General features: G+C 35.0%; 1 protein-coding gene across 1 annotated transcript in view; it reads right to left on the bottom strand.

The window, feature by feature from the left end:
• LOC136038530 (integrator complex subunit 4-like) overlaps nucleotides 1-7,070 on the bottom strand; it is a 95,319-nt gene extending 88,249 nt beyond the window's left edge. The window contains exon 1 of the mRNA XM_065721637.1: nucleotides 6,987-7,070. Within this exon, the coding sequence (XP_065577709.1) occupies nucleotides 6,987-7,028 (42 nt within the window). The 5' untranslated portion in view covers nucleotides 7,029-7,070. The remainder of the gene's footprint in view (nucleotides 1-6,986) is intronic.
• Between the last annotated feature and the right edge of the window lie 7,051 nt (nucleotides 7,071-14,121).

A 14,121-nucleotide genomic window follows, 5' to 3' on the forward strand; every position in this document is an offset into this window, starting at 1 on the left:
TAAATTCTTGTGAATGGCAATGACCAATGTGGATGATTCTTTTCATTCTTAAGATTGAATACAACTCACATTCCCATTTGTCAACAAGTAAAACTTAGTTACTTGATAAAATATAGGTACATTGTGCAGAATACTCAGAATTAGTTTATTTGTTACTTTAAAGTATTTATTTCTTGTATTTTTTTTCTCTTTTTTTTATTTTTTCTTGTTTTCTTCTAACGGAAATTCTTGATAGAATTTCAAAGCAGCTAGAGAATTGTTTTGATATTGCTACTTAAAGCACAGGTAAACAGAGCATAGGCGTCAAAGAACCTGAAGATTTACCTTCTGATCCCCCCCCCCCCAAAAAAAATAAAATAAAATAATATGCTCCATTTTATTCCAACCCAAATATATACTAGATAAATTTTAGAAATATCAGTCAACCAATCATCAAATCCATTAACATGATCTCTAGACATTTCCAGCTAGAAAAAATATCAAATGACCTATATATACACCACTGATCAGTCTAAAGCCATTTCTTATATATTTCTATTGGTGACTTATTCTTGACTCTTGACTCTCTTATTCTTATTCTTATTGGTGACTCTTATTCTTATTTCTTTAAAAGATTCTTCTCTTATTTTTCGTTTATTCCTCTTGGTCTTACTCCTCTCTATCAAAAAATGTTTTAAGCACTAGCGATTCTTCTTACTCCTCTCTATTGTTATTCCTCGCTTATTCTTCTTTTATTCTTTGTTTCCGTTCTTTGTTTTTGTTTCCGTTCAGTCTAAAGCCATTTCTTATATATTTCTATTGGTGACTTATTCTTATTCTTGACTCTCTTATTCTTATTCTTATTGGTGACTCTTATTCTTATTTCTTTAAAAGATTCTTCTCTTATTTTTCGTTTATTCCTCTTGGTCTTACTCCTCTCTATCAAAAAATGTTTTAAGCACTAGCGATTCTTCTTACTCCTCTCTATTCTTATTCCTCGCTTATTCTTCTTTTATTCTTTGTTTCCCTTCTTTGTTTTTGTTTCCGTTCAGTCTAAAGCCATTTATTATATATTTCTATTGGTGACTTATTCTTGTTCTTGACTCTTTTATTCTTATTCTTATTGGTGACTCTTATTCTTATTTCTTTAAAAGGTTCTTCTCTTATTTTTCGTTTATTCCTCTTGGTCTTACTCCTCTCTATCAAAAAATGTTTTAAGCACTAGCGATTCTTCTTACTCCTCTCTATTCTTATTCCTCGCTTATTCTTCTTTTATTCTTTGTTTCCGTTCTTTGTTTTTGTTTCCGTTCAGTCTAAAGCCATTTCTTATATATTTCTATTGGTGACTTATTCTTATTCTTGACTCTTTTATTCTTATTCTTATTGGTGACTCTTATTCTTATTTCTTTAAAAGATTCTTCTCTTATTTTTCGTTTATTCCTCTTGGTCTTACTCCTCTCTATCAAAAAATGTTTTAAGCACTAGCGATTCTTCTTACTCCTCTCTATTCTTATTCCTTGCTTATTCTTCTTTTATTCTTTGTTTCCGTTCTTTGTTTTTGTTTCCGTTCAGTCTAAAGCCATTTCTTATATATTTCTATTGGTGACTTAGTACCACAGAACATGACTGACAGTTATTAAGATGTTTAAAGCCTATCATTTAGAGTTGACGCAAGAGATGGATAAAACCATCAAACAGCCATGCTAAAATGTGTCTAAAATTCTCCACACTCAAGTACACAAACAAAACCCCCAAAAACTACATTTTTTTTCCACAAGAGGGTCAATACATAAATCAAAACCAGCAATGAGCTTATTTTGAAATTGTCTATGCTGTTGATTCTTTGGAAATTTTTGAACAGTCTTTGAATATGTCTGAGCTTTTGGCTGCAGTAAATTTGTATAGCTCTGATAGGGCCACATTGCCTGCAGTGGACATTCTGAGACATCAAATTTTACCTTGGTAAAAAAAAAACCTCTTGTCTTGAAAGATATGATTTTGAAATCTCAGTTTGAAAAATTGTTCTTATTGAAACATGTCCTTTAGCATTAGTCATAGAGGCATATTATAACAAAGATCCAGTTTTTAACTTTGAAACAATTATTTCAACTTGTGCTCTTTGACTAGCAATAGTTTGGATAAGATGTACTATGCTTTGTATTTCAACTATGCTATTAATGAAACGCATTTATGACATAAGGTAACGTACTAGTTGCAGACCCCTGAGCCTTAATTTTGATTTTAAATGAAGATTGTTTGACTTTTAGTCTACTAAAACGCAGACTACATGTTCCACTGTAAATCCAATGCATGCAGCCTCTGAAATATTATAATTTTCATATGAACAATATTGTCATCTAATTTCTAATTACTGTTGAGTAAATGTCATCAGCAAATGTGCAACCAATAGCCTCCAAAAAATAAATAATGACAGCCAATGATATTTTACAGATAATTTTAAGTAAAAATGCTGATAAGATAGTGCAGGAAAGCGATAGCCTAGAGATAACAGGTGCATTACCTTACTATGCTGTTTGTCATAATACTAAAATGTAAGCAGCAAATAAAAAAGCCAAGCAAAAATGAATCTTTGAAGAAAAATAAAACTACAATGAATATCTCAAGGGTCAAAGTTGAGCCTTAAAGATATTCCATTATAGCCTGCTCTTTAATTTCGGGAAGTACTAAATTCATGACGTCCTTAGATTTTAGGTCATCCCAAGTTTAATACTCAATGGTATTGCAGATGACACAGCAGACTTAGACATGAGAGTAAATCCCACCAAATTTATGATGGTGCCAAAATGTTTCCTTAAAATTACCCCATTTTCTCAACCATATCCCCCCAAATATTTCTTTGTCCTTTTTAAACCACTTGAGATCACAATTGGGAACAAAACTTAGTTACTTGGTAAAAAAAAAGCAAGGTAACTGGTTAGGTCTTTCCAGGAAAGTCTGTCCCCCTTCTCTGGTTTAGTGATGGGAGAAGGGGGTTGCAGTTATTCATTCTGGTAATTCTGTCTTTACTGCACTGGTTGGGTGGTTATTGTCTTGACCTGTGCTTGCAAAAACTCACTTGTAGTACTTCACATTTAGAGAAGACATAAACCTGTAGACTGACAGCACATCTTTGATTTTTTCAGTACCAATAACAGATTTGAAATCCAACAGCTTTGGGACCACAAGAAACTGCACAACTTTTGCAGAAGAAGTGTCTTGCCTTGCCTTAAATTTACCCTAACAGCAATGGATATTTCAGAGACTGATTCATCAAAAAAACAGTTTGTAACTGACTCTTTTCAAGTAGCAAAGAAAAGTAGCAATTGTAATTGAAGTTATTTATCTTTAGAAAATAGAACTTTATTGTACTTATAGATCTTGGTTTAGACTTTTTCAATACAACTGTGGACTCTATGTACTTCCTGTATGCTCAATTGACCTGGCACACAGTATTTCATTGCTACTTTCAACAGTCTAGGCTACTTACAAAGTAGGTCATGGAAAGCTGATGATTGAATTTTGATTCTGTGGCACACATGACTCAGACTGAGTGATAATCTCAGAAAGATCAGGATAGGTAGATACAATTCTTTCAACAATCAGGACAACACCACTAGCTATATCATTTGATCTGCAACTGTTTCAGGCCACACTACACAGTAAACTTCTTCTATGCATCCCCCAAAAGTATGTTGATATGAAAATATACCTATTAAGTTATATGGTTGTTTTTTTTTAGAAAAATGACAAAGCATTACCACAAGGAAGCACAAATAAATTTTTAAGGTCAAAGCAACAGTTGCAGAAGTTTTAGACCTATCCTTTTTTCTCTCCTCTTTAGTCTTGCCCCTGCTAATGCCATGTCCTTCAATACTCTTCTGTTTTGGTTCTAGCTGCTCAATGTCATGTTTTTAGGCAACAAATTTCTCTTTGCATGTGCCACATTAGTTCTTCTTGGCTGATTAAAGCCCAGATTGTAATTTTGGTTGAAAATATTCCTATAAATTCTCAAAGATACTGGAGTACTTCTTTCATCCTTCTGTAAACCAAAATACTGAAAAATCTCCTATACTTCTGAAGATCAGTTAAGATAATGCAAAGATAGAGGGTTAATTACTAGCCACAGAGAGTCAAAACAGCTGACTGCTTCAACAAATGCCGGCCCTCTCCTTGACATATTCTTTATTCATATATTCTATTATTCACATATTCTTCTTCTGTTTCAGCAAATGAGGGCTTTTTAGTTGAGATTATTCCTTCCTTTTCCTTTTGACTTACTCTGTGAGTTGAAATGAACTACTGCAAGTAGTAGCTCCTTATTTATCTTGAATCTGATTAGATATCTTGCAGACTGGGCATCACCCAGTCTTCTTCTATAAGCTGGAGTTGGGAGTTTCTGCTTGCATAGCCTTTTAGGGTAAGGGAGTTCATGCAGTCCACTCACCATCTTAGTGGCTCTTCTCTTGACATCTTCAGGAATTTTAACATCTTTTGTGAAAAAGGGGGATGCAAGAACCATACATGTCTCCAGCCTTGGCCAAACAAGTGCTTTGTACAAAAAGCTCACAGTTTTAGGAGAACAGGAGGAAATTGTTCTTTTTATGAGCCCTAGTGATGAGCTAGCTGATGCTACTGCCTTTGTTACATGAGTGCTAAATTTAAGATGCTCATCAACAATTACTCCTAGGTAATGTTCTTCCAACACTGAAGAAAGGGACTGACTGTAAACAGAGTGAGTTGTATTGATATTCTTGTGTCCAAAGTGTAAAACATGGCATTTTGACACATTGAAAGTGAGTAGCCAAGATTTTGCCCACACGCTAAGGAGATCAAGGTCTTTCTGAAGCTGGGGAGGATCCTCAAGAGTGCTAGCTGGACAAATTACCTTGGAATCATCAGCATATAGCGTCATTTTGCTTTTAAGCACTAGAGGAGCATCATTTACAAAAATATTGAACATGGTGGGGCCAAGCACACTACCTTGTGGAGCCCCACTGGTAACAAGCTGAGATGAGAAGAGGATAGGATTACCATCTGCATCAAATAGTTTTACATGCTGAACCTGATTCCTCAAGAAATCCAGAATCCATTTAAGAATTTTTTCCTCCAAACCAATAGATTGTAACTTAAGCTCAAGTCTGTTATGACAGATTTTGTCAAATGCTTTTGAAAAATCAAGAAGGAGCATGTCAACAGGGATTCCCAACTCCAGTAGTTTTGTAATATAGTCATATGACTCAAGCAGATTAGTATCAACCAATCTGTTGCTTTGGAAACCATATTGAGAGCAGTTGAAAAGATGATTCTGATCAAGATACTCAATAAATGCTTTGTTGACAATGCATTCAAGAAGCTTAACAACAACAGAGGTAATACAAATATGCTGGTAGTTTTCTCCAGAATCTTTCCTTCCCTTTTTGTGAATGGGGGTAATATGTGCTACTTTCAACTCTGCAGGAAGTTTTGAGCTATCAAGAGATAGTCTGGTGAGCTTTGAGACTGGGTATGCTATTTCTGTTCTATACTCATGCAAAAGACAGGGTGGAGGCCATCTGGCCCTGCAGATTTATTTACATCCAACATAGCAAGCTGTTTCAAAACAGACTCCTCAGTTAGCTCTAGAGGTGGCATTGGTTGAGTAACAGTATATGAGGGAGGAGCCAGGAGCTGACTAGTAGTTTCTGGTGTGAAAGCTCATGCAAACTGGTTATTTAGGATCTCAGCTTTAATAGCCAGGTCTGAAACTGTCAGATCAGAGACCGAGTGCTTACTTTAACATTTAAAACAGAAGCATCCTGCAAAAATAGCTTGGAGTTATTCTTTATATTTTTATATTAAATATTTTTTATATTTTCAGCTAACCTTTCTTCATGACTCTTCTTCAGTTGTTTGATGGAATTGGTGGCCTCATTCCATGCCTTTTGATACTTCTGATAGTTTGCAACTGTTTTCTTTTTTCTGAAGTATTTCCAGGTTTGATTCTCCCTGTTCAGTAGTTTGCTAGTTGGATGAGTCATGATGGGTAGTGTTTTGCCTGTTTCCTCCAAAATGTTCCAGTGTGAGCTTTTTCAAAAACTAGCAAAACAGCTTTGAATTTCTGCCAAGATTCTTTGATGTCTGAAGTGACTATGGTTTCCCAATCAAAGTCAGCAAGTCTCTCAGAGATATGCTTGTAATCAATAACTTTGTGTTGTCTAGGAAGAGGTTGAGTAGTAGCCAAGCGCAATTCTGTGAGGATAGCAGTATGATCACTGCCACCAATAGGGGCATTAGATTGCCCAATAGGGGCAATATTTCTTCTTTAGAGCCACTAATAATCCCTTTATCTAATCTCTTTATTTATCTTTATCTAAGAAATGTCTTATCTTTTCAAACATGGGGTTTGTTTAAATGCCTACATTCTATTTTGAACTATACCATAAAAAATAATAATTGTTTATCAATGCTGGTGAACTAATTATGGAATATAGTAGCTTAAAAAACAGCGAAAAGTTGAATTTTTCTAAGGTAAGCAAGGATTTACACTTTTAATAGTAGGCTAATAGGCCTATAGGATCAAATTTGACCAAAATCAAAGCTGTAATGCACAAAAAGCTGCATTACATAGAGGAGAGAGAAAGGGTTATAGTTAGGGACCTCAAAATAACTTCCTGGGACATACTTTAGCCTGTAGACACATCCCTGAAAGTTTCAATTCCCTAGCCCAACAACTGCCAAAAGCAGTTTATCCCTAAATGGGACAGGAAAAAGGTCATAAGAAAGGACTTCAGGAGAACTAGAACTTCTTTAGAGGGTACAAAGAAAAATGAATTGAATTTAGGGTAAAAAGACGGGTGAATTGGAGGGGCCTGTGTTAGCCCCAGATGGCTTGGTGCTAATGAGTTGCTAGTAGCCTAGGCCTATTAACTACTACTTTTTATAAGACTTTCCGATATTAAAGCCCCTCTTCTATTTGTTTACCACCATTTTATCCCTAAATATGAACGTTTTACTACACAAATTATTACATTTGATAACTCAGCTAATGCCCTTTTCTTTAAGAGCGCCATGCTAAAGAGAATGAAACGTTGCTTTCTTTCAAATTTTTCGCCGTTGCGTTGCTAATAACAATCACAAATTATGAATTGGAATTTACTAGTTTCCAGGAAGATATCAATTACTTTAAGCGGAAAAAGAAAATAATAAATGAAATAATTTAGTCGTTATAAGGATCCTCATATATACTTTTACGAGAAGTATTTTCAGATTTTTTTGTAATTTCTTCTTTTCCTATGCTTGAACGAAAGTTCCTTCTTCTTTCTTTTCATTTGTGTTTTTTTTATTTTGTCACACTAGAACTATGCATGATTGGGCTCAATTCCTTTATCTTATACGAATTAACTAAAACTCAATAAAAAGGTAAGTGAAACTTCAATTTTTTTCTCGTGGATTGACAACATTACAAGTAATTTAAATGGTCTAATTCTTAATTTGGCTCATCATACATTGACTCTGTTTGATAAAAATAAACCAAAAACTAAATTTTAGCTCCTGAAATAGTTGCTGGTATTATTCAAATTTTTATCTTAGAAGTTCCAAGTAACTCGGGAGTTTTTATCGAAAATAATTTTTAATTTTTCAGGTATTAACGATGCCCACACAAGGAAATAAATGTCCAAACATCTTATGATTTCAATGACAGTTTTCAGGCCTTGACTACCGGAAAATTTTATTACGTTTATGTTTATTTAATAAATTCACTGAAAATAATCCATAATCTCTCAGTTATTAACGACACCTAAACATGCAACTAATGTCTAAATATCCTAATGTTTCAATGATAGTTTTCAAGCCTATCCTACCAGAAAATTTAATACGTAATATGATAATTTTAACAAACAATACTACTAATACTACTAACAACTCATCGCATCACCAAGCCAACTGAGGCCACCACAGCTACGCACGCTCCTCATAAGTTACAATTTATTGGAAGCCTCTCTCGTTACACCCTCCCAGGAGCTTTCAATTTCCTTAAATCTTTCTATATGACATCCTTCGACCCAAACTGAAAACGACCCACTTTCCATTTAGCTCTAGACGGTTGGCTGAAAACGATAATCTTCGTCTGTCTGTCATCGTCCATCCAAAAAACGTGCCCTAGCCAGTGTGTCTTTAAATGTACAGTATTTAATATTGAAACCATACTGAATTGATGATGTACTTTTGGATTTATATATAGTTTTTATGTACTAATATTAGAAATCAAAATAGTATAGATCCAATAGTATGCATATAATATGCAAAAGTATAGATCCAAATGATGGCAATGTTGGAATCATTTATTTTTCAGGTTACAATTTTCATATGATGAAAGAGAAAGATAGTGATTTTGGCACCTATAGATAGACACTTCAGATTTGTAACTTTTAGCTATTTAAGCCCAACATCTTGAAGTTTGTTATTTGACACCTGAAGTTTATCTTTTGTTTGTTGAAATCTTAAATAATGCCTTTGGCATCAGGATGCCACAAAATGTATAGAGAAGAGCAACGATTTTTATTTGAATCATTTCAAATAAAAATCGTTATTTGAAATTTATTTGCATCAGGATGCCACAAAATGTATAGAGAAGAGCAACGATTTTTATTTGAATTACGATTTTCAAAGCAGAGACAAGAGGAAAGGGATACTTAAGTACAGATAAGCATTTAAGTATGTGGTTTAGATTCTTATTGAAAAGATGCACTTACAAATATGTTTAAGTACTTTAAAATGTAAGTAACTGCTTATTTATGCACACATTCTTTACACAGTTACCCTCTAAAAAGTGACCAAACATCCCTTCTTCAATGACAGATTCAGGAGGCGCAGGCCCTCTCCTATCGTAGTGGTGGATTTGTGGTTGGGACCACTTGCTCTAGTTTGGGTTGGGACGAAAGTTCTTTTTTTTCATTGCCTTTTTCATAATTGAGTTCTTAATAATTAAGACTGTGTCTTGTTAAAGCGTAATGTGTCCATTAAAGCGTAATGAACAGTACCCAGTTGATATCGAAGAGGTACCAGAGCATCTATTAGACTTTCCCATCTGGTTTCACTAACAGGCTGAAGCATAAAGTTAGTTACATCTTTTTTTGAGCATTCCAACATTGAGTTGAAGCAGAAAAATAAACATAAATTTTTCGAACCGAAACAGTGAACTTCATAGCCTCTTAGAAACAATGTGCTCCATAACAAAGGATTCAATGAATTTGAGCTACAAGGCACATACAACGTTCTTGGGTTAGGAGAAAATTTACCTTATTTTTGTAAAGGGTGAAACACCCTTCAAAAGTCATAGAATCCTTATGAACTTCAAACCATCACATTAAGCGTATTTGAGAACCCTGTTGTTGAAGTTTTAAGCTTCCATCTGTGAAAATGTGAAATTCTGTATTTTTTGCCAGAAGAAAGATCACAGACGCGTGTTTATTTGTTGTTTTTTCTTTGCATATTTCCCCCTAGTATGGTCGTATCGACCCAGTGGTCCTAAAATTTCACGAGAGGGCTCATTCGAACGGAAATTACACATTCTAGTGCCTTTTTAAGTGACCAAACAAATTGGAGGACAACTAGGCCCCCTCTCACGCTCATATTTTTCCCAATGTCACTGGATCAAAATTTTGAGATAGTCATTGTGTGCAGCATAGTTGAAATATCTAATAATTATGTCTTTAAGGACGACTTAATCTCCCACAGTCCGCGAGGGAAGGGCGGCAGGCTATGAACTTCGCGCATTGTTTACTTATAATATTGGTTATTGGTAAGTATACAGACGTTATCAGGGGGATGGTTTCTGGTAAAGGGGTCTGGGGGATTTGGTTACGTTGGAAAATCTTTCAATTGAGAAATTTTTCACGGGAGAAGAGAATTTTCATGAAGGAAGAGCTGTATTTCTCAGCATTATTTAGAAACAATCAGAAATGAAATAAAAAAACAGGTTTTTTTAACTGAAAACAAGGAGTAGCATTAAAACTTGAAACGAACAGAAATTATTACGTGTATGACAGGGTTCGTTTCCTCGTCAATATTTCGCTCTTTACACTAAAGTTATTCGTAATTTGAAAAGAGCTAATTATTCTAATTAAATGGCCTATGCGATTCGACAGTCATTTTTAAAGAATTGGAACAGAGTTCGATCTTTAGCACAAAGAGCGTGGTATTGACAAGGGGTCAAACCCCCTCATATTCTGTATATGAGAAAGTTCGCCCGCTCGTGAATACCTCGCTCTTTACACTAAAGTTTGAATTTTGTTAAATGATAGCCGATAGAAGTAATAATTTGTTTGTGTTGTTTTCTGGCCAATCTTGGCATTTAATTTTATCTTAAGCAGCTTCATAACTATGATCAAATAAAAAAACAAGTTTTTTGACTGAAAGTAAGGAGCAATATTAAAACTTAAAACGAACAGAAATTACTCCGTATATAAAAGGGGCTCAATCCCCCACTCTTTACGCTAAAGTTTGACTCTTTCTCTCCACTCTACTTTTTAAAACAGTAAAAAACTTTAGCGTAAAGAGCGGAGCGTTGAGGAGGGAACAGTCCCTTTTATATACGGAGTAATTTCTGTTTGTTTTAAGTTTTAATATCGCTCCTTACTTTCAGTTAAAAAAATTTTTTTTATTTAATTTCTGAACGTTTTTAAATTAAGACATGTTTGATTTTGGCTCTCCACACATGAATACTTAAAACAAAATTTACATATTAATTTATTTTTATGGCTAAATGGCTTTCTCATAGTTTTGATAAGACGATTTTGAGAAAAAAGGAGCGGGGGAGTAGGCATAATTACCCTCCAATTTTTAGGTTATTTAAAAAGCAACTAGAACTTTAAATTTCTTAAGAACCTTTTAATGAGTAAAAATTTAAGCAACTTACGAATTAGCTTACGTAACGAGCTTCTATCTTCGTATGTTTTTATTACGTATAGGAGGGGTTTCACCACCTCGTCAATACCTCGCTCTTTACGCTAAAGCTTAAATTTTGTCCTATTTCCTTAAGAATGACCCCTGAAGCACAAAGGCCGTAGAATAAACAGTTGAAATTAATAAAGTTATTTTAGCGTAATGAGCGAGGTTTTAGGAGGGGATGAACCCCTCATATGCGTAATAATTTCTGTTCGATTTAAGTTTTAATGCTGCTCCTTACTTTCAGTTGAAAAAACTTTTTCATATTTATTTTTTAATTGTTCTTTAAAAAAATGCTGAAACATCCGGCGCCTTCTTCATGGAAATTTTCTTTCACTATGATAAATTCCTCCATGGAAAGATCCTCCCGCATAACCTCCTCCCCTCAACCCCTCCCCCCCTCCGACCAAAAAAGTCCTCCTGAAAGCGTCTGTACACTTCCCAATAATCATTACTAAGGAATTTCTGCTGTATAAAAAGAATAAAGCCCGTTTTGTCAATGCACTTTCTGATTATTTACGAGACAAAGGCCTGAGAACCATCCAAGCTAAAGCTGATGCTGACTTGCTTATTGTGCTTACAGCGGTTGAGTGTCCAAAGACTTGGGATACTGTGATTATCAGTGACAATACTGACTTGTTGGTGTGGTTACTTTATCATCGTAGTCCTGAGCACCACAAGGTCTACCTGCACAGTGAGCCTAAGGTAAACACTTCAAGCGCAGCTTGGGACATCGAAGCCATTCTTAAGAAGATTGGGACTGAAACCTGCAAACTACTTCCTTTTGCTCACGCAATTCTTGGCTGCAACACAACTTCCCGTCTACATGGAATTGGCAAAGGGATTGCGTTTAAATGACTGAGAGACAACGAACAGTTTAGGAAAAATACTTCAACGTTTTTTCGAATTGATGTTTCGAAAAGAAAGGTTAAAGCAGCGGGAGAGGCTGCACTTTTTATATTGTACGGTGGAAAATCTACTGACAATCTTGAAAATTACCGGCACCAAGTCTTTCAAAAGAAAATAGAAACGTCTACAACTTTAGTCATCCCCAAGGTATACCTCCTACTTCAGCAGCAACTAAATTTCACTGTTTCCAATCCTATCTTCAAGTACACGACTGGATCGGGCTTCAGAGCACTGCCCTTGATCCTGAAAATTGGGGATGGAGACCCCAGAACGGCATGCTGTATCCTATCCTCACGGATCTTCCAGCGGCACAAAAAAATTCTCACAGTCGTGAAGTGTCATTGTAAGGGATCCTGTGATAGTGACCGGTGCTGCTGTCATCGAAATGGCATCAACTGCAACATTGGCTGCAAATCTTGCAAAGGAACTAGTTGCTCTAATGCTCAGGTCCAAATCAACGATGAAAAAGAAATGCGATTAACTAAGTAAATTTGATGAATCTCTAATCCCTTTGCAATTTCAAATTACCAGATTTTTTGTTCAAATTAAAATCAATGATTCACCTAGTTGTGAGAAGTTGCTTATTGGATTCTAAGAATTTGGGGTGATCAAGTTTAGGGTGGAGGACGGGGGGGGGGGGCAAATTTATGTGTACAACTTCTTCTCTGCTATAGCAGTCCATTTTTTTTCTGTATGGATTCAACTTCGTGTAATATTGTTCTCAGACCTATATCGACGCTTGCTTTACGGGCGGGAGGGGAGAGGAACTGAAAATGAGCGTTCAAAACAAAAAAAGTGCATATTCTTGATCTATATACCAGATTTACCAATTTCCGATTTTCTATACGTGCCAATTAAGTTGTTTTTTAAAAAGTTGTCATTTTAGAAGAAAAGACGAAAAACGGCCAATTTCACCTCGTCCGATTTTGGCCGATTTTTATACGTTGTATTTTTTTTCCGGTTCAAATGGTACCAAAATCAAAACTTTTGCAATTTGTCTGAGGTTAAACTTTAGATTGACTACACTACGATCTTCCCTATAGTTCAAACCATTTTTTCAGATAATCATAAAGGGATTTTCTTAATTTAACTTTCTTAACTAATATTCTTAATTAATTAAATTTTCTTAATTTAAAAGCAGCCACAGTCACTCTAATGAACATCCTTCCTTCAAAATATGCTAAATAAAACTCTCTCAGATTCCTCAGCTTCGAGCTATTCTCCCCAAACGTCTTTCGTGTGTAATTTCTGGGCATTCCTAAAAAACTATGGTCGTAAACAAAAAAAAAATAAACAATGGTCTACTCTTACCCATGTTGGGTTGAATTGGACACTGTTTGGTTCATCCTTCCTCCTCTCCCACCTAGAAAAAAATTCCCGATTAACCCTCCCATCACTATCTGAAAGACAAAACTTTTTGGACCAAGAGCATTAAGGATAAAATAAGTAGTGCTGCTTGTTCTCAATTCAAGAATGACAACAATATTTAGAGACATAAGCGAAAAAGTTTCCGTTATTACACTTACGGCTAATGCAGGGCTTCCATGGCCTCATTTCAGTTCATTTTTAGTGGTACTATAAAAACAAATACAATAATAAGGGACAAAGCTGAAAGAGTAAAAAAAAACAAATACATCAAATATTGTAGCCCCAAAAGCTGAGCTTGTAGGGGGCCAAATCAATACAATATCAATTTCAAATGCGGAGAAAAGACCTGATGTAAAATAAAGCTACATATCAATACAAAACAAACAGTGGCAAAACTTACGGACAAAGATAAAAAAGCAAAATAATAATAATAATTATAAAATAATAAATGAAAATATAGGATAAGACCAAAATACAGAAATCTCACTACATTCTAAGAAACCCATAAGCAAAATTAAACAATATCGGAAAATAATTCTCGCACTAAAAGTCAAAAGGAAAAAGGACGCTAGGAAAAAGAAATTCAACAGTGGAAGTTGATTGGAAGGGAAAAATGTAAAAATTTATAAGCTAGGAGTAGACATTTCCTTTTTTTTTATCAGGGAATCAATTTTTTTTATTTTCGAGTCAAATTGTATCATTATACAAAATCAGCAGAGCTTGGGGGAAGCCCAAACTCAGTTTTCACAGCTTTAATCTAGAGGCGTGTTATAGGAGTTGATAGAGAAGAGCATACCACACCCCAAAGAGAACAGCAATAAGAAAGTCGTGAATTGAAAAATGCATAATACAGTGAGATTATATACCTCATTTGGAAGAAAGGATTGAACTCAGTGGAGGACGCCAGCCTGGCGAGAAATAATACCCTGGAGATAGGAA

This window comes from Artemia franciscana, chromosome 18 (assembly GCF_032884065.1).
Source record: "Artemia franciscana chromosome 18, ASM3288406v1, whole genome shotgun sequence".
NCBI classification, from domain to species: domain Eukaryota; kingdom Metazoa; phylum Arthropoda; class Branchiopoda; order Anostraca; family Artemiidae; genus Artemia; species Artemia franciscana.